At 43.4% G+C, this 26,156-nt stretch overlaps 1 protein-coding gene across 1 annotated transcript in view; it reads right to left on the reverse strand.

The window, feature by feature from the left end:
• Window positions 1-21,521: 21,521 nt before the first annotated feature.
• Window positions 21,522-26,156, reverse strand: part of LOC123515649 (protein misato-like) — a 284,397-nt gene continuing 279,762 nt past the window's right edge. Inside the window, exon 11 of the mRNA XM_045274468.1 lies at window positions 21,522-22,130. Within this exon, the coding sequence (XP_045130403.1) occupies window positions 21,931-22,130 (200 nt within the window). The 3' untranslated portion in view covers window positions 21,522-21,930. The remainder of the gene's footprint in view (window positions 22,131-26,156) is intronic.

Consider the following 26,156-nt stretch of genomic DNA (forward strand, 5'->3'; position numbering starts at 1 on the left):
CTTCACCCTTTGGTTTTATCAGCCCTGGAGTGGCTTTATCTACTTACCAAAAGAGGATATCGTGTTGGGTTCTGTTGGGTCCCTGGTCATGTAGGTGTTCCAGGGAATGAACACGCAGATCGCCTCGCTAAAGAGGCAGCAAGTCGCGCTCCATCTCCTGCCTCTGTTCCGTTTCGAGATGTATTTGATCTTATTCGTAAGACGGTCTCAGCAATATGGCAGAGGAGATGGCTAACGGGGGTCGCAACCTCGAAAATGGGAGAGATCACTACTTCCACTCTCCCTCAGTGGACATACTCCCATGTCCGGGATCGCCGTGCACAGACTTTATTGGCGCGATTACGTATAGGTCACACGTACCTTACAAATAGGTACCTGCTGACCAGGGACCCTCAACCTTACTGTTAAGACTGCCTGGTGGAGTGCCCTAGTTTACTAGACCTGCGACACCGCTACCTCTACCGCTGTCGCAGTAGAGATAGCGGTGTCTATCACCTCTCTCAGGTCTTTGGACCAGCGTGTCTGGCCCTTGGCCATGATTTATTCGGTTTTTTTTGGGAGAGGCTGGCCTTCTCCCTTATTTGTGAATTTTAGAATTTTATTTATGTATTTTGATATTTTATTCGATTTTATTGTACTTTTCGTGTTTTAGCAACTTTTAATTGTATTGGTTTTATTAATTTTAGTTTTTATAATTATTTTTCTTTATTTTTCTTTTTTGTTTTTAAACATGTTTCGTATATTTTAAAATTTTGGTAGCGGCGCCAAATGACCCTGGCTGTTGCGGCGCCTACATTAATATCCATCCATCCATCCTATTCCTTGAGGAGAGCAAGGGTCAGGTGTGGGAGCTCTCTCTCTCTCTCTCTCTCTCTCTCTCTCTCTCTCTCTCTCTCTCTCTCTCTCTCTCTCTCTCTCTCTCTCTCTCTCTCTCTCTCTCTCTCTCTCTCTCTCTCTCTCTCTCTCTCTCTCTCTCTCTCTCTCTCTCTCTCTCTCTCTCTCTCTCTCTCTCTCTCTCTCTCTCTCTCTCTCTCTCTCTCTCTCTCTCTCTCTCTCTCTCTCTCTCTCTCTCTCTCTCTCTCTCTCTCTCTCTCTCTCTCTCTCTCTCTCTCTCTCTCTCTCTCTCTCTCTCTCTCTCTCTCTCTCTCTCTCTCTCTCTCTCTCTCTCTCTCTCTCTCTCTCTCTCTCTCTCTCTCTCTCTCTCTCTCTCTCTCTCTCTCTCTCTCTCTCTCTCTCTCTCTCTCTCTCTCTCTCTCTCTCTCTCTCTCTCTCTCTCTCTCTCTCTCTCTCTCTCTCTCTCTCTCTCTCTCTCTCTCTCTCTCTCTCTCTCTCTCTCTCTCTCTCTCTCTCTCTCTCTCTCTCTCTCTCTCTCTCTCTCTCTCTCTCTCTCTCTCTCTCTCTCTCTCTCTCTCTCTCTCTCTCTCTCTCTCTCTCTCTCTCTCTCTCTCTCTCTCTCTCTCTCTCTCTCTCTCTCTCTCTCTCTCTCTCTCTCTCTCTCTCTCTCTCTCTCTCTCTCTCTCTCTCTCTCTCTCTCTCTCTGTCATTCTGAACTGCCAACAGACGCTCGCTGCCTACCAGAGACATTGGCAGCTCAATCCAGCAGGCACAGAGTCACGGGATGCCATGGTTACCGTGGCTCGACACCTCACGGATCTGTGGCAGCAGGAAAGGAAGGAGTACTGGGTCTCCTTCCTGGACAAGGTACGCAGGACCCGGTCCCTCCGGGAGGTGTGGCATCCTCAATGCTCTCCTGGAGGTAAAGGTAGACAACCCTATCTTGGATTTATTTAACATGTCTTTCACTGCAGGCAAGCTTCCTCACTCTTGGAAAACAGCTATCGTCATCCCAATACCCAAAGGTGATGGCACCTTTCGCCCTATTTTTCTCACCAGTTGTCTGTGTAAGATGATGGAACGGGTAATATTGAACAGGCTTATATACAAGGTGGGCCATGTACTCTCTGGCAATGTACACAGCTTCCTAAAAGGTCACTCTACAAGTCATTGTTTTGTTAAGTGTCTTATAAATAAGGATGCTACCTGCAGAGCTTTCGTTGATCTCAAGGGTGCCTTCGACAGGGCCAACAAAGATGTTATTATGGAGGAACTCATTCTCAAAGGTGTCAAAGGTAGATTATTAGTATGGATCAGGAACTATTTGTACAATAGAACAGCACAGGTTTGGTTTCAAGGTGCAGTCTCCTCTGAGGAAGTTTTTGAGCTTGGAACACCACAGGGTGGAGTCCTTAGTCCATTGCTTTTCAATGTTTTAATGGACAAAATTGTGCGCTGTTCCTTTCCGCAGGGCACCCAGGTCCTCATCTATGCTGATGACATACTCCTCCAATGCCCCACACCCAGGATTCTCCAGTTAGCTTTGTCACAACTGGCAGCGTTGTGTGTCCAAATGGGACTAGTGAATAATGAATGTAAAACAAAATTTCAGGCTAAAGAGGTCTCTTGGCTGCCCACTGTAAATAACATCCCCATCCCTAGAGTTCATATACACAAGTACCTGGGTGTTCAGATGAGCTTCAGGAAGTCTCTTCAAGCCGTCCGCTATGTTCGAGACCTCTGTCTGCCACGGCTAGCACCACTTTGGCTGCTAGCCAACAGGGGCCTGGGGGCTGGCATTCCAGTCCTAAGAATGTTCTATATATCTGTCATACGGTCCCTTATTGATTATGCTGCCCCTGTTTTAATACAGTTTAGTGCCACTCAACTCCGTCCCCTGGAGCTTGTACAGAATGAAGCCATGCAGATAATCTTGGGATGCCCCAGAACTGCATGGATTGAAGTCCTCAGAGCTGAACTGCACCTGCCGAGTATTATGTGTAGGGTACAGGAAATTACTTGTTGCACAATTAGTCAGATGCTATGCACAGGCTCTGATTCTCTAAAGAGATCACTGACCCGCCTTGTATCATGATCCTCGCACTCCTACAACACCATACCTCAGGAAGATCTTGGGAGTACTGACAAGTGTAGGTGTAGCCGAGGCTTGTATTAACGTTGTTATGTCACCACTGCAACCCGCCTGGAACTCTCACCGTGTCAGTGTTGATATTCACTCACTGCATCAGCCCAAGAGGGACTGGCTCCCTCATGTGCTGCAAGACATGTTCATGACTAAATTGTCCTAGTACCCACACGTTCAGGCTATTCATGTTTATTGTGATGGGTCAGTCAATGGCAGCTGGTCTGGATGTGGGCTGTTCATCCGTGACTACATCTCTGCCAGTCTCTACACTGACAATGAGGTTTCCAGGCGGCTCCCTGCACCCATGTCTTCCACTAGAGCAGAACTGTATGTTGTACTGGAGGCGCTCCACATTGTGGCGCCTCTCCATATGAATGTATATTTCTTTATTGACAGTCAGGCTGCATTGTATGCCCTTCAATCCACCTCCCTCATGGACTGTTATCTAGTTAATAAGTGTCTTGATCTCATCCACGCCCTAGAAGGTGCCGGTGGCACGGTCCATTTCATCTGGATACCCTCTTATGTGGGTATCCCGTTAAATGAAAAAAGCAGACCACCTTGCTCAGTGTGCCCTACAAGATGACACAGTGGACCTTGGCACTGAGCACATTCTGGGTTATGTTAAGAGTAGTATTAAGGACTTTGTACAAAGTAGCATTAGTGATCAGTTGGAGCTTTGTTGCCATAGGGGCAGTAGCACTAGTATTCACTATGCACGTTTCTCCCAGAGCTGTGCTTACACCTACAGGAGACACACTGCATCACATAACAGGGTGGCAATGAGGCTCAGATTAGGCTACAAATACTTTTGGGAAGTCAGTGCTTCTCCTGATGTGTGATGTGTGCTACACCAAGGGGACACACTCTGCGTCACTATATCATGGAATGTCCTCTCATTGCTAAATTTAGGCCACAAGGTCAGCATGACTTGTACAGCCTCATTGACCATCTCCAAGACTCTGCCACCCTCAGGGATATACTCAGGGAACATTTTTAGTTTGCTCCCAGATTGTAGGATGTCTTAGGCAATAAGGTGTGCAATATGTGTATTTATTCATTAAAATACTTGTATTCTTGTTGTGTATACTGTCCAGAGTTATTTTTGTAATACTTTAACCTGAAGTCTTTGCCCAGGGGGTGGGTGGCAAGGCCCATCCTTCTCCTTTGTTGTAATTATTTATTAATTCAACAATAAATGTATCAATCAATCAATCAATCTATATTGGCTTGTTTTCTTCAATTTTATCGTTTTCAAGCAAAAAATTTGTAAAATGACTTGTGTATACAAAATTTTCAATCGAGATATGTTTTCTTTTCATAAAACACCTTGAAAGCACGTAAATAAGATGTTTTAACAAAAATAGGGAATTGCCTACGTTTTTTAGTTCTGGTGCATAAAATGCTTGAAAACACCAGAATAACCCATTTTCGACATATTTGAGTTCCTTAAACAAATAGTCTGTAATCATGCGTTTTGCCAGCATTTCTGTGTTTTGGTGCAAAAAAAAAACCCTGAAAACTACTAACAATGTTTTTGTTACTTTCACTTTGGTTTCTCTGTTTTGGATTGTTTTCATCAATTTTATTATTTTGAAGCATAACAATGTGAAATGATGAATGTACAAAATTTTCAATCATAAAACACCTTAAAAACACATATATAAATTAGACGTTTCAACAAATATAGTGTATATATATACTTGTTTTGCTTGCATTTCTGCGTTTTGGTGCATAAAATGCTGGAAAACATAAAAATCACCCATATTTGACATATTTCAGTGCCTTAAACAAATAGTTTGTAATCATGCGTTTTGCGTGCATTTCTGTGTTTTGGTGCAAAAAAAGTGGGAAAAAAAACTAAAATAACATGTTTTTGTTCCTTTTATCTTTTTTACTCTATATTAGCTTGTTTTCAGCCATTTTATCGTTTTGAAGCATAACAATGTAAAATGACAAAATATAAAAATTCAATCAAGTTGGTTTTTTTTCATAAAACACTAAAAACACATAAATAAGACATTTTAACAAATATTGGTTATATACTTGTTTTGTCTTCATTTCTGAGTTTTGGTGCATAAAATGCTGGAAATCACCAAAATAACCCATTTTTGACATATTGCATTTCCTTAAAGTTTAAGGAAATGCAATATGTCAAAAAGAGTTATTACTAAAGATGAATCGAACCAAAATGTGTATGTAACAAAAACGTGTTATTTTAGTAGTTTTCACCTTTTTGTGCACCAAAACACAGAAATGCAGGCAAAACGCATGATTACACACTATTTGTTTAAGGCTTAAACAAATAGTGTGCGTTTTGCCTGCATTTCTGTGTTTTGGTGCACAAAAAGGTGAAAACTACTAAAATAACACGTTTTTGTTACATACACATTTTGGCTCCGTATCTGTTTTAGTGCAAAATAAAAACCTGTAGGTAACTTGAAGAGTATTAGAAGCGCTGTTAACCCCTTCGCGCCGGATGTTAAAAAAGCCCGCCTGTATGATATACGGGTGGTAGTGCCCCGAGCCGAGGGAAACTCGTGCAAGCTTGTCATACTTGTCGTCTTTGTGTATTATGCTGTTTTTTTTTTTTAGTTACTATATCGCCTTCGTAGAGGAAAGTGGACTCTTCTCTCTTCGGAGAGAGAGAGAGAGAGAGAGAGAGAGAGAGAGAGAGAGAGAGAGAGAGAGAGAGAGAGAGAGAGAGAGAGAGAGAGAGAGAGAGAGAGAGAGAGAGAGAGAGAGACATTTGCTAATATTTTAGACACACGGGACGATGTAGCTTATCTTTCGAGAGGAAGAGGGGAGGAGGAAGGAGAGGGAAGGAGGAGGAGGAGGAGAGAGAGAGAGAGAGAGAGAGAGAGAGAGAGAGAGAGAGAGAGAGAGAGAGAGAGAGAGAGATTAGAAAATTTGTTGTTTTGTATTGTGTGTGTGTGTGTGTGTGTGTGTGTGTGTGTGTGTGTGTGTGTGTGTGTGTTTTCACGAATGTTAAAAGGCGGGACGATGTAACTTATCTTCGAGAGAGAGAGAGAGAGAGAGAGAGAGAGAGAGAGAGAGAGAGAGAGAGAGAGAGAGAGAGAGAGAGAGAGAGAGAGAGAGATGGGAACAGTCTATGTCATTGGGTAATTTTAGACACAAGGCGGGACGCATGTAGCTTATCTTTAGTGATTGGTGGAGACAAGGATGGTGGGAGGAGCACTAGGATTTTAAGGACAGCATACGGCGTGTGTAGTTGGTATCCAACACATTATATGGGACAACTGAACTGAAGAAAGCTCAGAAAAGAAATATGACGCCTACATAGGCGTCACCGTATATGCTACTGGGGCTTCATGACGCCTACATAGGCGTCACCGTATTGAAGGGGTTAAACTTCCACCCATTAGTGGTGCAGGCAATTTTATTTACAATGGTACCCATATTAGTGACTATATCACCACCCAAGTGTATCTTTGGTGTAACCACCTAGAATCTGGGTATCATGGTGACATGTAGGTAATTTTAAACAACTCAACAAATGGTGAACCTATGAGTGGATGTGCCCGAATAAGTCGCCGTGTCTTCTCCGCCCTTCACTCTCGTCGTGTGTGTCACCCTGTACTGTACTGTATTACACACCGGTAAACAAAAGGAGTTGCGCTAAGTGTTTCATGTACCCTGCCTTTCTGAGTAAGTCTGCCTGAGTCTGGTGGCTACTCATGCCTCGCTTTCCCTTATTAGCCTTGGACCTTCGCCAGAAGTATCTGTGTGTCTGTTGCCGTCCCATTCTGTGCTGTGTTCCTGTTGCGGTTATGGAAACTGTAAAGAGAGGGTGCGGCGTAACAGTTGGTGTCAGGAACCGTGGGATGAAGTTTGGTTAGCGAAGTTGCTAGGTATGTGTGAACAATGGCAGATTCAGACATGAGAAACAGTGAGAGGCTGGAAGACAGTGAGCTAGGTTGGAAAAGGCTGGAAAACCTGTGGTGATGGTGCGGATTAACAAAATGACACAGGAAACAAGTGAAGTGAAACACGAAATGAGGGCAATGAGGCTGCGATTGGGCCTGATGCGAGAGGAGATGCGAGCAGCAGTCGGAGAAACAAGACAGTTCACCTTGAGACGCAACAAGAGGCTGCGGCAGGACCTGTCAAAAGAGGTCAAGGAAGAACTGGTGGCAGTGAGACAAAAGGGATGCACTGGAGTCATCGAGAGCATGGTGGACGGCCGCCCGTGTCCCGTGGTGGTGGACACTGGTGCGGCAAAGACTGTCATCAAGGAAGAAGTCGTGGCAGCTCAACATCTCCATGTGTCAGACTGGCAGCTGTGAGGTGCTATAGGCAAGGACATAAAAAAAAAAAAAAAAAAAAAATAGGAATATGTGATGATGGTGATGCACAGTGCTACTAGCAGGCAAGTGGTCCGCGTGGGATACTTCATGCGGAATGTTTGGCCTCATGTGGTGCAATACTTTGATGACATAGATGGAGTGGATAAGTTCCAGCTAATGAGAACACTCCTCAGCTATACTCTCAGCCAATCAGAACTCTCTAGCTCATATCGGAGGATGGGGCACCAAACACAATGGATTGGCCATTAGTTACTCCCGTCTTCCCACACCCAACACCTATAGTAATGGAGGTAGGTGTATGAAAAGTTGATAGCACACAGCCAGATATTTGGGTGTTAACATGATACTAGTATCAACCTTGAAATGTGAAAACAAATTAGTAAAACATGATAGTGAAGTAAGGCTGTAGCCTGTCTGGGACTCATGCATGCTTGGTGTGAGGAGTGGACGCCCGCCGCCGCCAGCAGGGTGGGCAGATCAAAGGTAGACACATCCAAGGCAACAAGGTGATCACGGAGCACAACACGGTGGGAGTGGAAGCGGGGGCAGTGTAAGAGGAAGTGTTCGATGGTTTCCTCAACCGTCCTGCACCAGGGGCAGTAGGGGTCCGGTGATAGACCCAGGCGATGCAGGTGTACTGTGAGTCTTGTGTGGCCCAGACGGAGGCGGGTGAGTGCTACATCTAGGATGCGGGACTGTTTCCTCACCCAAGGCTGTGGAGATGAGTCGCTATGGTAAAGGCCCATAGAGGTGACTCGGAGTGCGGTGTTGAGTGAAGAGTCCCAGGATGAGTGGCAGAGGCGAGATATGAGCCGTTTGGCAGAATGAAGCTGGAGGGGTAGGTGGGTAATGGGTTAAGGCCATCTTGGTAGCAGCATCCACCACCTCATTCCCCCGGATGCCGCTGTGGGAAGGCACCCACTGGAAGGTGATATCCCAGCCAGTGTTCAGGAGATGGAGGAAGGTGCTCTGGATGGAGTGGACGAGGGTTGTGGCGGAGGATGGCTACCGGGACAGGAGGAGAGAGTGAGTTGAGCGGGAGTCGGTGTAAATTACCACCATGGACTTCGGGTGAGAGGTGCGGAGGTAGATGAGGGCCTGGAGAAGGGCAAAGAGCTCCGTGGTAAGGACATCTGTGTACTCAGGAAGCCTCCATGTCTTACAGATAGCTGTACTGGCATTATATATAGCTGCTGCCGAGGAGGGCAGGGAGGCATCTCTGGAGCCGTCCATGTAGATCTTGAGGTGGTGGTGATAAATGGACTGGTCCAGCTATTGGAAGTGGGCTGCTGCTAATCCACTCACAGATGGTTTGGGAGGAAGCCCAGGAACGTGGAGAGCAAAATTATGGGAGACGTCCAGCCATGAAGGAAAAGATGATTAGGGGTTGACAGGCTGTGGAGGTGGTGGTGGTAAGTGGAGAATGGTTAGGCTGAGCAGAGCACGCACTATTAGTGGCTGACGGGCAGTGGGGAGCCATACAGGAGCTTGCTGATCCACCCCTGAGTTGGAGTGGAGGGTAGAGAGGCAGGCCCAGTATCCTGTAGTATTGTTAGCACAAGGTCAACCGTCTGTGGGTGGACAGTGGAGGAATACCACTCTCTGCATGTAGAGAAACAACTGGGGAGGATCTCATGGCCCCCATAGAGATCCTCAAGGCAGCGTTCTGAATGGGGTCAAGCTTGAGGAGGTTGGAGTAGGCAACTGACCCATAGAAGCAGCTGGCATACTGCATTTTGGCCCTGATGGTGGTCTTATAGTAGTGGAGGAGCAGGTCACGACTGGCTCCCCAGCGGATGCCAGCTATTCGCTTCATCACATCCAGGTGTTTGTTGCAGGAGGTGCGGAGATAACTGATGTGATTTACCCAGGAGAGGCAAGGGCCATCCACCCGCAGTCCGAGGAGGGTGTGTGAGGTTGAGTATAGAACAGCCTCCCCACTTAAGGTGACAGTAGGTGGAGTTGGAAGCTTTCTCATGGTGAAATACATGAGAGAGCTCTTTGAGGCACTAACTTGTAGCCCCCAGGTTGTTATTCATGCACCCAAGGCGGTGGAAGCCTCCTGCAGGTGGTCCTGAGCCTCGGAAAGTGTGGGTGCTCGACTGACGATGGTAATGTCATCAGCATAGTGGAGGTGGTGAAGGTGAGCCCACGCGTAGGGTCCCACCACGCACAGGAACCATTTGTCGAGTGGGTACCTACAAATCACCATGATACCCAGGTTCTAGAACCACTAATGGGCGGAAGCTGAACAGCGCCCAATACACTCTTCAAGTGTGAACAGAAAAAAAAAAAAAAACATAGAGAAGGTGATGGATCCCTGAGGTCAGAGAGAAGAACATTGAACAGAAGGGGGCTGAGAGTGGATCCCTGAGGTATGCCACGATTAATTCCTTGGGAAGGTGACAGTGATGCATCAACGGCCACTTGGAATGAGCGACTGGCGAGGAAATCGTGCATCCAGGCAAGGATGGTGCCAGTAAAACCCATGAGTGCCAGCTTGTACAGGATGCCCTCATGTGGTGCCAAATCAAATTCTCCCTCCAGGTCAAGGAAGAGGGCCGTCATGACTTGACGCTGGCGGTAAGTGTCACAGATGTGATACTCAATTTGCCCCAGCACATCCAGGGTACTCCGGTGAGGGCGGAAGCCACACTGCTCCTCTGCTAGCTTGTTGTTAGCTTCTAACCACCAGATGAGGCGGGTGTTGACTAACCTCTCCAGCAGCTTCCCGATGCAGGAGAGGAGGCTGATGGGCCTGTATGCTGAGGGGAGTGTAGGGTCCTTTCCAGGCTTGTGGATGGGGATGAGGATGGCGGGTTTCCAGGTGGATGGAAACTGCCCCGATTGCCAGCTGCTGTTGTATAGTTGAAGGAGGCAGGCACGTAGGGGTGGGGTGAGGTGGCGGATGAAGTCGTATGGGACTTTATCAAGGCCTGGCGCCTTACCGGGTTTTAGTGTAGCTAAGGCTGAGGAGAGTTCATGAGGCTTGAATGGTTGAGCAAGGGATGGGAGAGCTGGAGAGGAGACGGCAGTTTCAATAACTGAAGTAAGGGTTGGAGGCGGACGAAGAGGAGGAGGTAAACCAATCTTGAGGTGGAAGTGTTCTGACAAGATTTTTGCTTTTCAGGGTCAGCCAGTGGGGTAGAATCATCATCAGAAAATGGGATGTTCTGAGATACCAACTTGCCCTCCATGGAGCGGAGAAAGGACATGGTACTCTTGGGAGAGGAGCGGAAGGAGAGAGTGGAGCAGTGCAGGTCCCATGCATTTCGCTTTGCCTTGAGGATGGTCTTGGCACAGATGGCGTCCAGGCGGCGGTAAGCACGGCCAGCCTGGATAGTGGGGTCCCACGCCACTGATTCCAAGCCTGGCGACGGTCCTGTACTGCCTGCGCACAGGCTGCATCCCACCAGGGCTTCCCAGGGCGTGGACGACGACGGGTGATGAGTGGGAAGGCAGCTGTGCCAGCCTCGGACAGCACCCCAGCAATGGTTGTTGCGGCTTCATCCAGGGGAAGATGTTGGGTGTCCAGTGAGGAGGAAGCGCAGCCACGTACTGGGGCCATCCAGAAGAATTGAGCCTCCAGCGGGGCATGCAGCCAGGTTGGGGCTGTGGGGAGACTTGTGGGAGGGAAGCGAGGAGAGGGAGGTGGTCACTGCCCACGTAATGTCCAGTGCGGAAGGTGGAATCCTTGAAGGTAGGGTCTCCAAGGAACAGGTTGAGCACCGAGGCGGCACCAGTATGGGGATGAAACCTGGTTGCTAGTCCGGGAGGGTTGAGGAGAGATACATGTGTTAGATCTAGCAAGGCTTGGAAGAGAGCGTTGCCAGAGGTGTTGTGGTGGTGAGGTGGCAGGTCAGGCTCCCAACATGTATGATGGGCATTAAAGTCCCCCATTATAAGCACTGGAGGCTGCAGGGTGGAGAAGTAGCGCATAAACTCTCGGTGGGCAGCTGCACCCCCAGGATTGTAGCAGACTGCCACTGTGAGCCAGCCACCACCGAGTCCAACCTTGGCAGCAACAACCTCCAGACGCCCATCTTGAGACTGAGGGATAGGGAGAGGCGATGAGACGAGGGAGTCGTGGATGGCGAGAAGGACTCCTCCTCCACGTCCTTGACCACGATCTTTGCGGATGATGTTGTATCCCGGAAAGAGAGGGAAAGATGAGGGGGAAGCCAGGTCTCACATATGCCGACCACAGATGGGAAGGTGTCACCTAAATAGGTTTGTAGTTCCTGCGTTTTGCGGAGAAGGGATCGGGCGTTCCACAACATAAAGGAGAGGGCCATTACGGGAAGAGATTAGTCAGGATTGTGGAGACAGAGGGCCAGAGGGTGGTGATACTGTCCGGGAAAGACACTCCTTTCTGGTAGAGGTGGTAGCCATGCCAAAGGAGGTCGAGGATGCTGGGGAGGAGCTCAGATACAGAGGGAGAAGTACTGGCAGTGGCTGTAGGAATGGTGGAGTCCTGGGGTGGAGAGGAGGGTCGAGAAAGTGGAGGTGAGCTAGAATACTGGCCAGGTGCTTGACAAGGGTGATGGTGGGGTGTCTGTGGTTGCCGAGCATTCCTGGGAGGATGGTGGACCTCGGCCTCAACCGTTACAGGCAGGAGCCCGGGCTCAGCATCAGGTATCGGGGTGGATGGAGGAGGCTGTACACCCGAACGCCTACCTGGCTTCCTCCGATGGTGGGCAACATGGGTAGCAGGTGGTGTAGGGATGTGAGAAGTGGGCATGGTGTCCTCTTCCTGGGCGACAGTAGCAGCTTCAATGGGTAGGTCTTGGAGAGCAGCAAACCTGTTCTCTGTGGCAACAGAGGCAAAGGAACACCCTGGCTCAACAACCCGAGCAGCCGAGTGGGTTGGGATGGTAGGAGCAGGGGTGGCTGTTGTAGGAGTCTGTCGCTGTGGTCGAGGCAACTGGAGGGCCCTCAGCTGCTTGTTAATTTCAGGGAGGGGTTTGCCTTCACTCGCCAGGTGGGTGTATAGCTACTGGGCATGGAGGTTGTGGGGGCAATGGAGTGACTGGGGCCCATGGGAACCCCAACACTGGAAACAGTGGAAGGGCTTGTCACATACCTTGTCCTTATCGCCTTTCCGGGAGGGGTGGGGGCCACTGTAGCGGGCACAGCGGACCAAGGACCTGCAGGTGTTGATGGAGTGCCCTAACATAAGGCACCCTGGGCAGCGCAGGAGGGGGAGGAGAATGGAGCGTGGGTAGTACACCAGCTGGTCGATGGCTACCTTGCTGGGTGGGGAACCTCTCACCTTGAGTCTAAGCCACTTCCCTGTGGCGAAGCATGGCAGGCTGTGGGGTGGAAGCCAGATAAGTTCCACCACCTCACTGCCCTCCAGGACACGGAAGCCATCCCGGACCTCCTCAAGGGTGGTGTCGTCTGCCAGGGGCCCCACCTTGGCGTAGTGGTAAGTACCGCTGTCCCGGTCTGCTCTACGGCAGGTAACAGGCCACTCACCTAGGGTGAAGGAGGACCACTGTAGCATGGGGATCTTGGGGAGGTTGTGGGCCCACACCGCCAGTATCAGGGATGAGCCATTGCCTAGGGATCGGGTCTCCTCCTCGAGGATGTATTTCCCGAAGGTGGAGTCGTGGAGGATCCGAGATACCTTGGCCGGGTTGGCAAAGAGACGCCCCCCTTCCATACCTCAGAGCAGGAACGAGGCCTTAACGTACTCGTCTGAGGCTTGGGGATGGTCCTGGGCAGTGCAGCAGCGGGACCTTTCTGGGCTGTCATCAGGGGGTGTGTCAGGCTGCCCACGCTTGCCCGGAGAGATGGAGTCCCGCATGTTTACGTCCCGGGAACTCTTCTTCTTTGTCCTATGTTATCGAGAGAGAGAGAGAGAGAGAGAGAGAGAGAGAGAGAGAGAGAGAGAGAGAGAGAGAGAGAGAGAGAGAGAGAGAGAGAGAGAGAGAGAGAGAGAGAGAGAGAGAGAGAGAGAGAGAGAGAGAGAGAGAGAGAGAGAGAGAGAGAGAGAGAGAGAGAGAGAGAGAGAGAGAGAGAGAGAGAGAGAGAGAGCAGCTCAAGACACAGCAGAGCAGCTCAAGCAGCAGGCGAACCGGCGAGCTGTTGCCTTGTACAGGAGAGCGGGGAAGAGGTCATCTATCTCATGCATGGCTTTCCTGAAACTGTATAAGTCCCGTAACTGTTTGCCTACTATAGGTAACTAAAATAATGAAATGTATGGTAAACTAATTTTATGGTGACAAAGGTTTATTGTGGCTTACATTTATCTGGTGAGTGTATATCTTCACAAAGACATATACCATGAAAATAGTAATGTTTTCTGCGATTACCTTAATTTAACTTGTATATAGTGAAGGTTATGATGAATATATGATGGTGTTTTGAGATAAATATGCTCCTTCATTTCAATTGCCTGCTTCTGATTTCCACAGCAAGAAGGCAACAAAAGAGCCAAAAGGAGTAAATGTGGGGCATTTGAATGGCTACCCTTTAAGTGGCTGCAGTGTTTGCTTTAGTGCCACGTTTAAAGGGACAACTGTTATGTAATTGACACTTAATTTCTGATCATTTTGATTAAAGAGAATGGCCAAACCCCTCCACATTTAATGAAGTTTCTTATCGGTCTCCCCTTTATATATATACATATATATATATATATATATATATATATATATATATATATATATATATATATATATATATATATATATATATATATATATATATATATATATATATATTACATTTTATTAATACATACTAGTTTTTAAACTTTGTCTCAATTTCAAACATGCATTAATTCTAAGTGGTATTCATAATTTTTATTGCTAATAAATATGGTATGATTCACACTTCAATAGTATAAATTTCAACCAAAATTATAAAGATTTATAAGGAATATTTCTACATCCCATACCGTGCAAGCAACCTGCATAGGCCCCTTCATTGATCAAGCATTGCAGGCAATGAGTGCACCGGATAAAAATAAAATGATTAGGAGCAAAACAATCTTATAAATACATCTAAATTGTGATCTTAAAAGGAATATTTGGTATCTTCATTATTTCTATGAGTATCCACTAAAGGGATAGATATATTGCCAATGTTTCAATAAGTAGTACTAACTTTCACTAAAAAAATAAGTAATAATAATAAAGTAAAGAATAAATAAAGTTATTTACTAGTTTACGTGCATTTGAACTGCAAATATATCTCAGATAACACTGTAACTAGCCACCCTGTGAAGACTCCTGCCTTCATAATGCTCAAACGAGAACAAATGCTCCTGCCTTGTTAGTCTGTTAAGAGTTTTCAGGCTGGCTTCCCTCATAATGCCTGCTTTGCCCAAACCTTGCTAGAAAGCTAAGCATTATGGTCTCATCTAAGGATAAGCAACAGAATGAGTACCTTTCTTCCATGTTTATTGCAGATAACATTTACAGAGTAGGTTGTTCTGACTGAACACGATACATTATGAGACAATTTTGCATATAGCATACTGGTATCGGTGTACGTGTAACCTATGTACTTGTCTGTTATGTGCAAGTGTGAGGGTGTGAGGGAAAATAAAGAGGAAAAGGATGTATGTGTTACTTCTGTGAAGGAAAGTAAAATAAGCTAGAAGAGAGTAGACATAATTTTAAGAAAAACATAAAATGTGACAAAAATAGAGCATGGGACAAGTGTATGGAAGAAAATGGGTGAGTTTAAGGGCACACTACAATACTCCGCCCTAGTGACAAGGAAGGAGGAACGAAAGCCTCTTCTTTCTGCGGAGTCCCAGCTGCATGGCAGCAGTGCAGACTGCAGATGTGGTAGTGGCGGCAGTCTGGTCTGGAACGTCCTGGAGAAGGTCGGCAGGTTTCACCCTGTCCACTACCACAATCTGGGAAGCGCCGTTGATGTCCAGAGTGAACGTCTTCCGAGTATGATGGAGGACTTTGAAGGGGCCCTGGTAAGGTTGCTGAAGGGGCCGTCTGACACCACTGACACAGAGAAAGACATGAGAACAGCTGTCAAGGTCCTGGATGGCGAAGGTCGTGGCAGAGGATGTGCGGGGCTGCATCGGCCGTAGACTCCTTCAGGCTGCTGGCGAAGTCCTGGACACTGCAGGGTGAGAGGGCAAGCTGACTGGCAAGGACCTCATCTGGCAGGCAGAGGGTTGTGCCATACATGAGCTCAGCAGATGAATGCTGGAGATCCTCTTTGAGGGCAGTCCTGATACCGAGGAGTGTGAGAGACAAGGCATCCTCCCACTTCTCGTGGCAGGATGAAGAGGCTGCAAGGGAAGCCTTCAGCTGATGGTGGAAGCATTCAACCATGCCGTTGACCTGTGGATGGTAGCTTGTAGTCCTGAAGCGGCAGATGCCCAGCACAGTCATGACACAACCCCAACACACGAGACTCGATCTGACTGCCTCGGTCTGAAGTGAGGCTAAAGGGGACTCCAAACTGGGACACCCATGTCTCGACAAAGGCACATGCCATGGAGTCAGTGGTGATGTCTGCCAGTGGGGCACCTTCAGGCCACTGAGTGAAGCGATCCACACAGGTGAGTAGGTACCTGTAACCTTAGGAGAACGGCAGGGGCCCAACGAGGTCGATGTGGACGTGCTCGAACCTGGTGGAGACTGGTTTAAAGGTGGCTGGAGAAGAGTGGGTGTGGTGCATTACCTTGGAGGCTTGGCACTTCAAGCAGGTACGGGTCTACAGCCTGACATCTTTGTTGATGCCAGTCCAAATGAAGCGTCATTCATCAGCTGCTGCGACGCATGGATGCCAGGGTGAGAGAGGTCGTTCAGCTGCCTGAACATGGGGTAGTGATGGTGCTCAGGCAAGTAAGGCCAGACGTTGGAAGTGGAGACATCGGCCTACAGCAGCACGGTTGTTCCAGGCATCTGTACCTTCCTCATCTGCAGTGCGGAGTTTTCCTTCAGCTGCTGCAGCTCAGCGTCGTCCACTTGGTCTGCAGCAATGGTGGTGTAGTTGATGAGGGAGGAGCACACAGCGCTGATGTTGCGAGAGAGTGCATCAGCAAGGGTGTTCTCACAACCTTTAACATACCAGATGTCGGTGGTGAACTAAGACACGTACTCAATGTGCCGCAGCTGGCGTGGAGTGTAGGTGGACTTGTTATTGTGGAAGACTGTCGTGAGATTTAAGAAAAATGTAAAATGTGATGAAATTAGAGCATGGGACAGAAGAGTGTATGGAAGAAAGTGGGTGAGTTTAAGGGCACACTACAAACTACAACATGGAGCAAGTTGGTTTTAAATTCTTTCTCTTCTTCTTATGACTCATCGCTTTGAATGGCTCATTGGGGACAATGGTGTTCCATGCATGTACAGTACAAGTACCAGCTATATGTTGGGCTGGTATTTGATAGGTTAATGGCACAGCATCGATAGTACCTAAATGAATTTTACTCCATGATATTAAGAAAACAAATAAAACAAAGAACCCGTGTACAAACTACAAACTTAATTTATTTTTAAAAACTTCAATTAGCACATTTCATCATTATACTTATTGTATTTGATGGCTCGTTAGACACACCTTTTCTCCATAAAGTCTCAGGAAATGAGTCTGTGTCCTATGAGGCCAAGGTTCACTATTGAGGCAGTGGTTAGTGGTAAGCCTATGGCAACAGAGCCTCTAAAATCAAACTTCAGATATCTTCACACATGTAAACAAAGTGACGATTGGTACTACACCACAAAACAACTCTTTCTTTCAAGGTAACACTATATAATAGGTCATACTTACCAGTAACTTACATAAAATGACACCAGTCTGGAAGAATTTGCCTTTTTTTTATATAAGTAGGAGGGACAGCTGGCCAAGGGCAACAAAATATGGAAGAAAAGGCCCACTAGGTTGCCAGTTCCCTAAAAGACATAGGAGTTAGCCAAAATTCAGGGACAAATGTCTCAACACCTCTCTCTTAAAAGAAGTCAAGTCAAAGGAAGATAGAAATAAAGAAGCAGGGACAGAGTTCCAGAGTTTACCAGTGAAAGGTATGAATGATTGAGAGTACTGATTAACTCTTGCATAAGGGAGTTGGACAGAATAGAGGTAAGATGAACAAGAAAGCCTTGTTCAAAGGTGGAGGGGAAGCATGCAGTTAGCAAGACCAGTAAAACAGCATGAAAATAGCGATAAAAGATAAAAAGAAATGCAACATTTCGGCAGTGAGAAAGAGGCTGAAGACAGTCAGTCAGAAGAAGTTGATGAGACAAAAATCTTTTGATTCCACTCTATCTAATAAAGCTGTATGAGTGGAACCCCCCCAAACATGCAAAGAGTACTCCATACAAGGATGGAAAAAGGCCCTTGTACTAAATTAGCAGTTGGAGGGGCGAGAAAAACTGAGGGAGACACCACATAATGCCTAACTTCATAGAAGCTATTTTAGCGAGAGATGAGAAGTAAAGTTTCAAGTTAAGATTATGAGTAAAGGACAGACTGAGGATATTCAGTGTAGAAGAGGGAGACAGTTGAGTGTCATTGAAGAAGAGGGGATAGTTATCTGGAAGGTTGTGTCGAGTTGATAGATGGAGGAATTAAGTTTTTGAAGCATTGAACACAACTAAGTTTTCTCTGCCCCAATAAAAAATCTTAGAAAGATCAGAAGTCAGATGTTTAGAATCTTCCTGTTGAGGATAGATTTAAAAACTTTAGACAAGCAAGAGTTTAAAGCTATAGGATGGTAGTCTGAGGAATTAGAACGGTCATCCTTTTTTAGGAACAGACTGAATGTAGGCAAACTTCCTACAAGAAGGAAAGGTAGAAGTCGATAGACATAATTGAAAGAGTTTTGCCAAGCAAGGTGCAAGCATGGAAGCACAGTTTTTGAGAACAATAGAAGGGTCCATAAGCCTTCTGAGGGTTTAGGCGAGAGAGGGCATGGAAAACATCATTACGAAGAATTTTGATTGAAGACATGGAATAGTCAGAGGGAGGAAGAGAGGGAAGAACAAGCCCAAAATCATCTAAGGTGGAGTTTTTAGCAAAGGTTTGAGAGAAGAGTTCAGCTTTAGAAACAGATGAAATGGCAGTGGTGCCATCAGGATGAAATAAAGGAAGGAAAGATGAAAAAATGAACTTATTGGAGATGTTTTTGTCCAGATGCCAGAGGTTATGAGGGGAGTTAGAGTTTGAAAGATTTTGACATTTTCTATTTATGAAAGAGTGTTTGGCAAGTTAAAGAACAGACTTGGCATGATTCCAGGCAAAAATATAAAGTATATATGATTCAGGAGATGGAAAGCTCAAGTACCTTTTGTGGGCAACCTCTCTATCATATATAGTAAGAGAACAGGCTGTATTAAACCAGGTTTAGAAAGTTTAGGTTGAGAAAAGAATGAGGAATGTACACCTCCATGTCAGACACTATCACCTCTGTTATATGTTCAGCTCACAGAGATGGGTCTCTGACATGGAAACAGTAATCATTCCAGGGAAAAGCAGCATAATACGTCCTCAGGTTCCCCCAACTGGTAAAGGTAAAATGCCAGAGCCACCCCCACTTAGGGGGATTCTTGGGGAAGGATTGGAGAAATAGGACAAGATACAGAAATGAGATTGTGATTAGAGGAGCTTAATGGAGAATATAGGGTTACAGCATAAGCAGAAGGATTAGAAGTAATGAAGAGATCAAGAATGTTGGGCGTGTCTCCAAGACAGTCAGGAAAATGAGAAGAGTGTTGCACCAGTTGCTCTAGATCATGGAGGGTAGCAAAGGTGAAGGCAAGTTCACCAGGATGGTCAGTGAATTAAAATGAAAGCCAAAGCTGGTGGTGAACATTGAAATCTCCAAGGATGGAGATCTCCATAAAAGGATAGAAAGACAGAATGTACTCTACTTTTGAAATTAAATAGGGGAGAGATAGACAACACAGATAAATTTAGTTAGAGAGTGACTATTGAATCGAAGCCAGATGGTGGAAACTCGGAAGATTCGAGAACATGGGCATGATAGCAAGTTACGTCATTGTGCACAGACGCAACATCCAGCTTTGGAGCGAAAATGATGTTGTGACATGGAAATCGAGAAGAAATGAAATATGTAAGAAAGAAGATAGCAAGAATGAAGAGATGAAGATGAAAGTAAGAAGGAAAATAATAAATGAAGAAACATGAGAGACACGAAAGCAGGTACCAAGATTATGACGCTATCACTAATCTGATAGATAAAAAGTCCCATGACCACCTAGGAGAACAACAAGAGGTGGTGAGTCATGACAAGACAAACACAGCCGGAGACGAGCAGTAAATTACAAGAAGCTTCTGGAACCTTTTCCCCATATCTGGTGATAATCAGAGGTCGCCAGAAGTAAATGATATGGACGAGAGGTCAAGTAATGCATGTATATTAGAAGGTGTAAGAGAGAGAGTGAGTCAGAGAGAGGGGGAGAGAAGCTGAGAGACGACAGCGAGACAGAGCTGTCACAATGGGCGCACCGCCTATCTCAAGACCAGTAAGTGTAGCCAGACAGTTGTAATGCAGTCAGAGAAAATGTTGGTGTCATATTTTGATAAAGGCAAAATGGTTATGTGTAGGTTGTGTAGGGTGTTGTTTTTATTGGAAGGTAAATTGTAGGGTGTGTTAGGATTTATCTTATCTTTGAATTTAAATTGCGTGATTTGAGTTGGATAACAGAAATATTGTGAAGAAATCTGGAACATTAGAAGAAGTTTAAGTGAAGAGAGAAATGTTATCAATGAAGTTATTGTGTGTGTAATGAATTTGAGTTCATGATATAATGTAGCAGAATCTGAGGCATTTGAAGGTGGACCTTGAGTGAAGAGAGTGATTAAAATTTTGTGGTTTTCGTGGTTTTCTTTGTTGTCGTAAGGGTCGTAAAGTGTAAATGTTTGTAAATAATATAATTAAGTAAAGTTTATAAAAAAACTCAAGAGGCATTCCCTTGAACCCACACAGCATTCTTAAGATTAGGGACGCAACAAGATCATGCAACTTGCAGACACAACAATGAGGATAGAGGAAGTAGGAGGGAACAGAGAAGGGGTTACTGTCAGTTGCCTCAGACAGCTTTGTTTTCGATGAGGAAAAGAAGATGTGGCTTAGTAGAGGAGAGGTGGTGTTCTACAGATTGAAAATTAGATGTAAGACCAAGAATGTTGCAAAAGTTAATGAAGAAAAGGTCGAGGGAGGTGTCAAGACATTTTGGGTCACCACCAGGAGAGCAGTTCGATCTGGGGACATTTGTGGTTCCCTCCCCAGGAGGGAACTCCGAGGCTGGATTTGGAGTCACCATTATCTTAATTTTGAATTTTAAGTGAAGGGTGTGTATGTGTGGTAAGTGCATGTAGTTTTATGAGAAGTAGGAGAGTTGTCTTTAGAGGGCAGGCTGTGACTGCCTCCTTGAGTTGTGAGACACAAAGGGAAACGTTCACCAAGATTACAACTAGCTTTAATGTAACGTTCACAGCACCTATTGAACTAGTGCTATTATATCTCACTGGGAATAAATTTCGGTAGGTGTCTCCTACCTCCTCACCATATGCCACAAGAACCAAAACAATACACGTGATCTTGATCTTGATGTTACAGGAGGCTTGGGAACGCTCTGGAGTCAGGTCTTCGGATTGGCAATTCATGTAGAGAACAAAAATGCTAAGCAGAAGAAAAAACAAAAAAAAGCAGTATTTTATTTACTAGTTATCCCAACACCTCGCTTACCAAATTCTTTCAATCCTCAATCAAATCTAGAAAAGTAACCAGTTTAGTAAATGCGAAGAATAATTTAAGTGTGTATTACACGAACTATAGGAGTAATTTAAATAAGATAGATTTGCAAAGGAGAGCAGCTTGTGTTGTAAATTTTGATATAATTGCTTTAACAGAAACCTGATTAGATATGTCAGAGAAGGTATTTGATCAGGAGGTGAAAATTGATGGTTATACACTTTTTCATATGGATAGGGAAAACAAAAAAGGGGAAGGAGTGGCCTTGTACATCAAGGACACACTACAATGTTGCATAAGCAGCAGATTTAAGACAGACAGTAAAACAGAGTCTCTATGGGTAGATATTAAGGACGGGTCTCAATCAGTAGTAAAGGGGTTTAGTGTACAGACCACCTTATGCTTCAAACAAACATAAACTCTTTCCTATGGGAAGAAATAGCTATGCATGGTAGGAGATTTTAACAATAGGAATGTTAATTGGAGCTTGATGGTGGGTAACAGAGAACCAAAAGATTTTCTTGGTCATTCAGGATAATTCTTTAAAGCAAGTCTTTAAAGCAAGTTTTAGAACCCACATGGGGAAACAATATTCTAGATTTAATTCTGGCAAACAGGGAGGATGCAGTTATGCAGGTGGAGCTTGGTGGCTAGCTAAGTAACAGTGATCACAAAGAAATATGGTATACACTGAAATGGCATGAAACTTTTAGAAAATAGAACAACAGGAAAGTACCTGACTTCAGGAAGGCTAATTTTGAGGGCTTAAATGTCCATCATGGTCACTCTTCTTATTGTTGGTAGCTTTAAAGAAATTCTATAACGTTGATTTATTATGGAAATTTACATATAAATCATTAGAATTTTGGTTAACTTAAATTAGTACTTTACTCAAAACAAAACATCAAAAGATACCACACTTTTCATTTGCTACAGTAATTGCTAGCAATTTCCTCTAAATCTTCAGTTAGCATTACCCAGCTTTCCTTATCTACACCTTCTTCTAACAAAGATGGAACTTTCATCACATCAAACTTTTTTGCTGATGTATACAATTGCTGGAGTAAGTTTCCCAACTCTTTGCTCTGATGTAGACCAGCTAAGCAGGGTGTACTCCTCACATCTGCAAAGTGAATGTACATATATAAGTGAGAATTTCTAATAGATATAAAGTACAAGTCTGATAATCAAAACATTCACAGTCTAAATTTTCTCAGGTGGAGTGAAAAAAAAAATAACATGGTCAAAATTAGATCTCTCTCCAAATTCAAACCAGGGGTGGAAGTAGATGCTGCTACCGATGCTCCCCTACCTACCTAAGTCCATAACAATAGACAGTGCAGTGCAGTAATGAATTTCTACAAATCAATGTGTTGCTTGAATGACATGAAGTGTTATATGTTATGCCAATGATTTTAGGTATGCGAGTCTGAGGAATTGTTTATTGTGAGTGTTGGGATGTCTTGATGTTGGTGATTATCATTCATGAGAAGAGTGATCATTTATTTGTCAGGAGCATTATTAAATCTATCTGTAATGCAAAAGGCTTGAAGTTTGTTAAAGGATGTTGGTAAGAGTTTAGAGGCTGTGTCTAGATTTGTATGTGTGCATGCAATTATGTATGTATATATATATATATATATATATATATATATATATATATATATATATATATATATATATATATATATATATATATATACACACACACACACACACACACACACACACACACACACACACATATATATATATATATATATATATATATATATATATATATATATATATATATATATATATATATATATATACACACACACACACACACACACACACACACACACACATATATATATATATATATATATATATATATATATATATATATATATATATATATATATATATATATATATATACACACATACACACACAAGAGAAAGGGGAGACCTGATAGCAATATACAGAGTGATGATTGGCATGGAAAAAATGGATAGGGAAGATCTGTGTATGTGGAATGAAAGAATGTCGAGAGGGCATGGGAAAAAACTAAAAATGGCCACTTATAGGAGAGATGTGGAAAAATATAGCTTCCCTCATAGAAGGGTGGAAGCATGGAATAGTTTAGACGTGGAAGTGGTCAACGCAAGGAATATTCATGATTTTAAGAAAAAGCTGGACATTAATAGATATGGAGACGGGACAACACGAGCATAGCTCTTTTCCCGTATGTTACAATTAGGTAAATACAATTAGGTAAATACACACACACATATATATATATATATATATATATATATATATATATATATATATATATATATATATATATATATATATATATATATATATATATATATATATATATATATATATATATATATATATATATATATATACAGTGCTCGACAAGGAAGTACGAACGGTTAGCGAGAATGAGTGATGAGGAGCATGAACGAGTCATAAATCCATGAACAAAAGCTCACTCCTTACATCTAATACTTTTATGGGTGGCCTTTACGTGTGATGATCACACAAAGACGGTTTGGAATGGAAGTGGCGTACTTGCCAAGCTGTGCAGGGGTTATACTACCCCAGGATTGGCAAATGGCTGCCTCGAGCTTGGGCACAGAGCTGGTATCTTTACCCTGCACGTCTCGTTTAATGTGGTTCCACAGATTTTCAATTGCATTAATATCAGGACTATTGCCTGGCCAGTCTGCTAAATAAGGTATATGACAGTCTTTAAGCCACTGAATAACACTACAAGCAGTGTGGGCTGGGGCGTGATCTTGGTGAAAGATGGTAGCACCTGAACTATTAAAAGAATCCTCCAGGTTATCATTCAAGAGTTCATAATAAATATATTGGTTCATTTTTACATTTTTTCGGTAATACAACGAGGCTCCCAAGTCCCCTTCCACTAAACCTTCCCGATACAATGAGAGAATCAGGGTATTTCACTGTTTGCTGAACGTACGCGGGGTCAAGATGGTCGCTACCTGCATGCTGATACACATTTCCACCCCTACTGCCAGTCACAGTAAAGGTGGACTCATCGGTTCAGAGAACATCCAGCCACTTGTCAACATCCCACTGAAGATATTTCTTGCAAAACTCGACCCTATGGTGCCTCTGGTTAAGGGTGAGAAGAGGTTTCTTCACTGGGTAGTGGCTTGTGTACCCAAGGTCGTGTATACGGCAGCTAACAGTTCGTAAACTAACCTCCCCAAAGAGTCCCGGGTTACTTTCTTTTATTTTTCTAGCAGTAACATGTGGATTATGCTCTAACTGTCTCTTGATAACATTAGTAGCACAATGGTATGTTTTTCGGGGTACTTTTTCCTTGGTTTGTAACCCGGTGTGTCACAGCCACTTTCTTTCTTAAAAATGGCAACCCACTTGCACACAGACGTCTTGCCAACTCCAACCAGCTAAATTATATAATTTGTTTGGTGACCGGCTTTATGTAAAACTATGATCTGGGCTATTGTCTCTTGTGATAAAAAACTGTTCTTACCCATATTAAGGCTAAAATGCACCTCTGTCTGCAAAAACACACTGGCCGCCTAGGTGGCGTTGTCGGTACACTCGCCAAAATAAATTCTCCCCACAAAGACTAAGAGGCAACCGAAGGATGATTGGTAGCACGTACCATAAACCTTACACTTAGCTCCTCCCACTTGTCTGTTCGTGCTTCCTTGGCCATATAATTTATCCCCTGCTAGGGTCTTTCCATTTTGGACAAAAAAGTACGAACGGTGGCGGCCCCGTTCGTACTTCCTTGTCGAGCACTCAGCACTGTATATATATATATATATATATATATATATATATATATATATATATATATATATATATATATATATATATATATATATATATATATATATATATATATATATATATATATATATATATATATATATATATATATATATATATATATATATATATATATATATATATATATATATATATATATATATATATATATATATATATATATATATATATATATATATATATATATATATATATATATATATATATATATATATATATATATATATATATATATATATATATATATATATATATATATATATATATATATATATATATATATATATATATATATATATATATATATATATATATATATATATATATATATATATATATATATATATATATATATATATATATATATATATATATATATATATATATATATATATATATATATATATATATATATATATATATATATATATATATATATATATATATATATATATATATATATATATATATATATATATATATATATATATATATATATATATATATATATATATATATATATATATATATATATATATATATATATATATATATATATATATATATATATATATATATATATATATATATATATATATATATATATATATATATATATATATATATATATATATATATATATATATATATATATATATATATATATATATATATATATATTACGTATGCAGCGGCTGCGGTTAACTGCTACAGCTCACTAGAGGGGTATTCTGGCAAAATCGCCAACTTTGTTACAGTCAATACAGTGGGGAAGGTAAAACTCCATAGAGTCCCCACTACTATAACTCAGAGCTGCCGTAACCCTCAGGTTCTTTCAAGGTCACCAACAGTGTATAATTTCCCTCACTGTAAGGGAATCTCCTCAGCAACTCCTTCTCTTCCTGTACCCAACCAAGTAGAATTTATAAATGGTAGATGTTATGTGTAACAGGGCGAGGCCTTAATACTCCCTAGAGAAACCGCCCACAAGGACAAATCCACCCACTTCTCTATGAAGTATTAATGCCTCTCAGCACGCCTTGTCCACAGACGGTGATGAATCACAGACTGAGACAAAACGCGCAGTGTATATATTACTATACTATCTTACTACGACAAGTGCTTCCTAACACCTGTCAGACTGACACCCCTAGCCTACGACTACTACAATAAATGATGTGTACAGCACATCTGGTGGTGTACACACAAGCCCAGACACCACCTACGGGTGACAACAGCCCTACACTGAGTCCAGATACTTGTCACAGACAAGTCTGGCGGACGACAACTACGCACCCAC

This window comes from Portunus trituberculatus, chromosome 39 (genome assembly GCF_017591435.1).
Source record: "Portunus trituberculatus isolate SZX2019 chromosome 39, ASM1759143v1, whole genome shotgun sequence".
NCBI classification, from domain to species: domain Eukaryota; kingdom Metazoa; phylum Arthropoda; class Malacostraca; order Decapoda; family Portunidae; genus Portunus; species Portunus trituberculatus.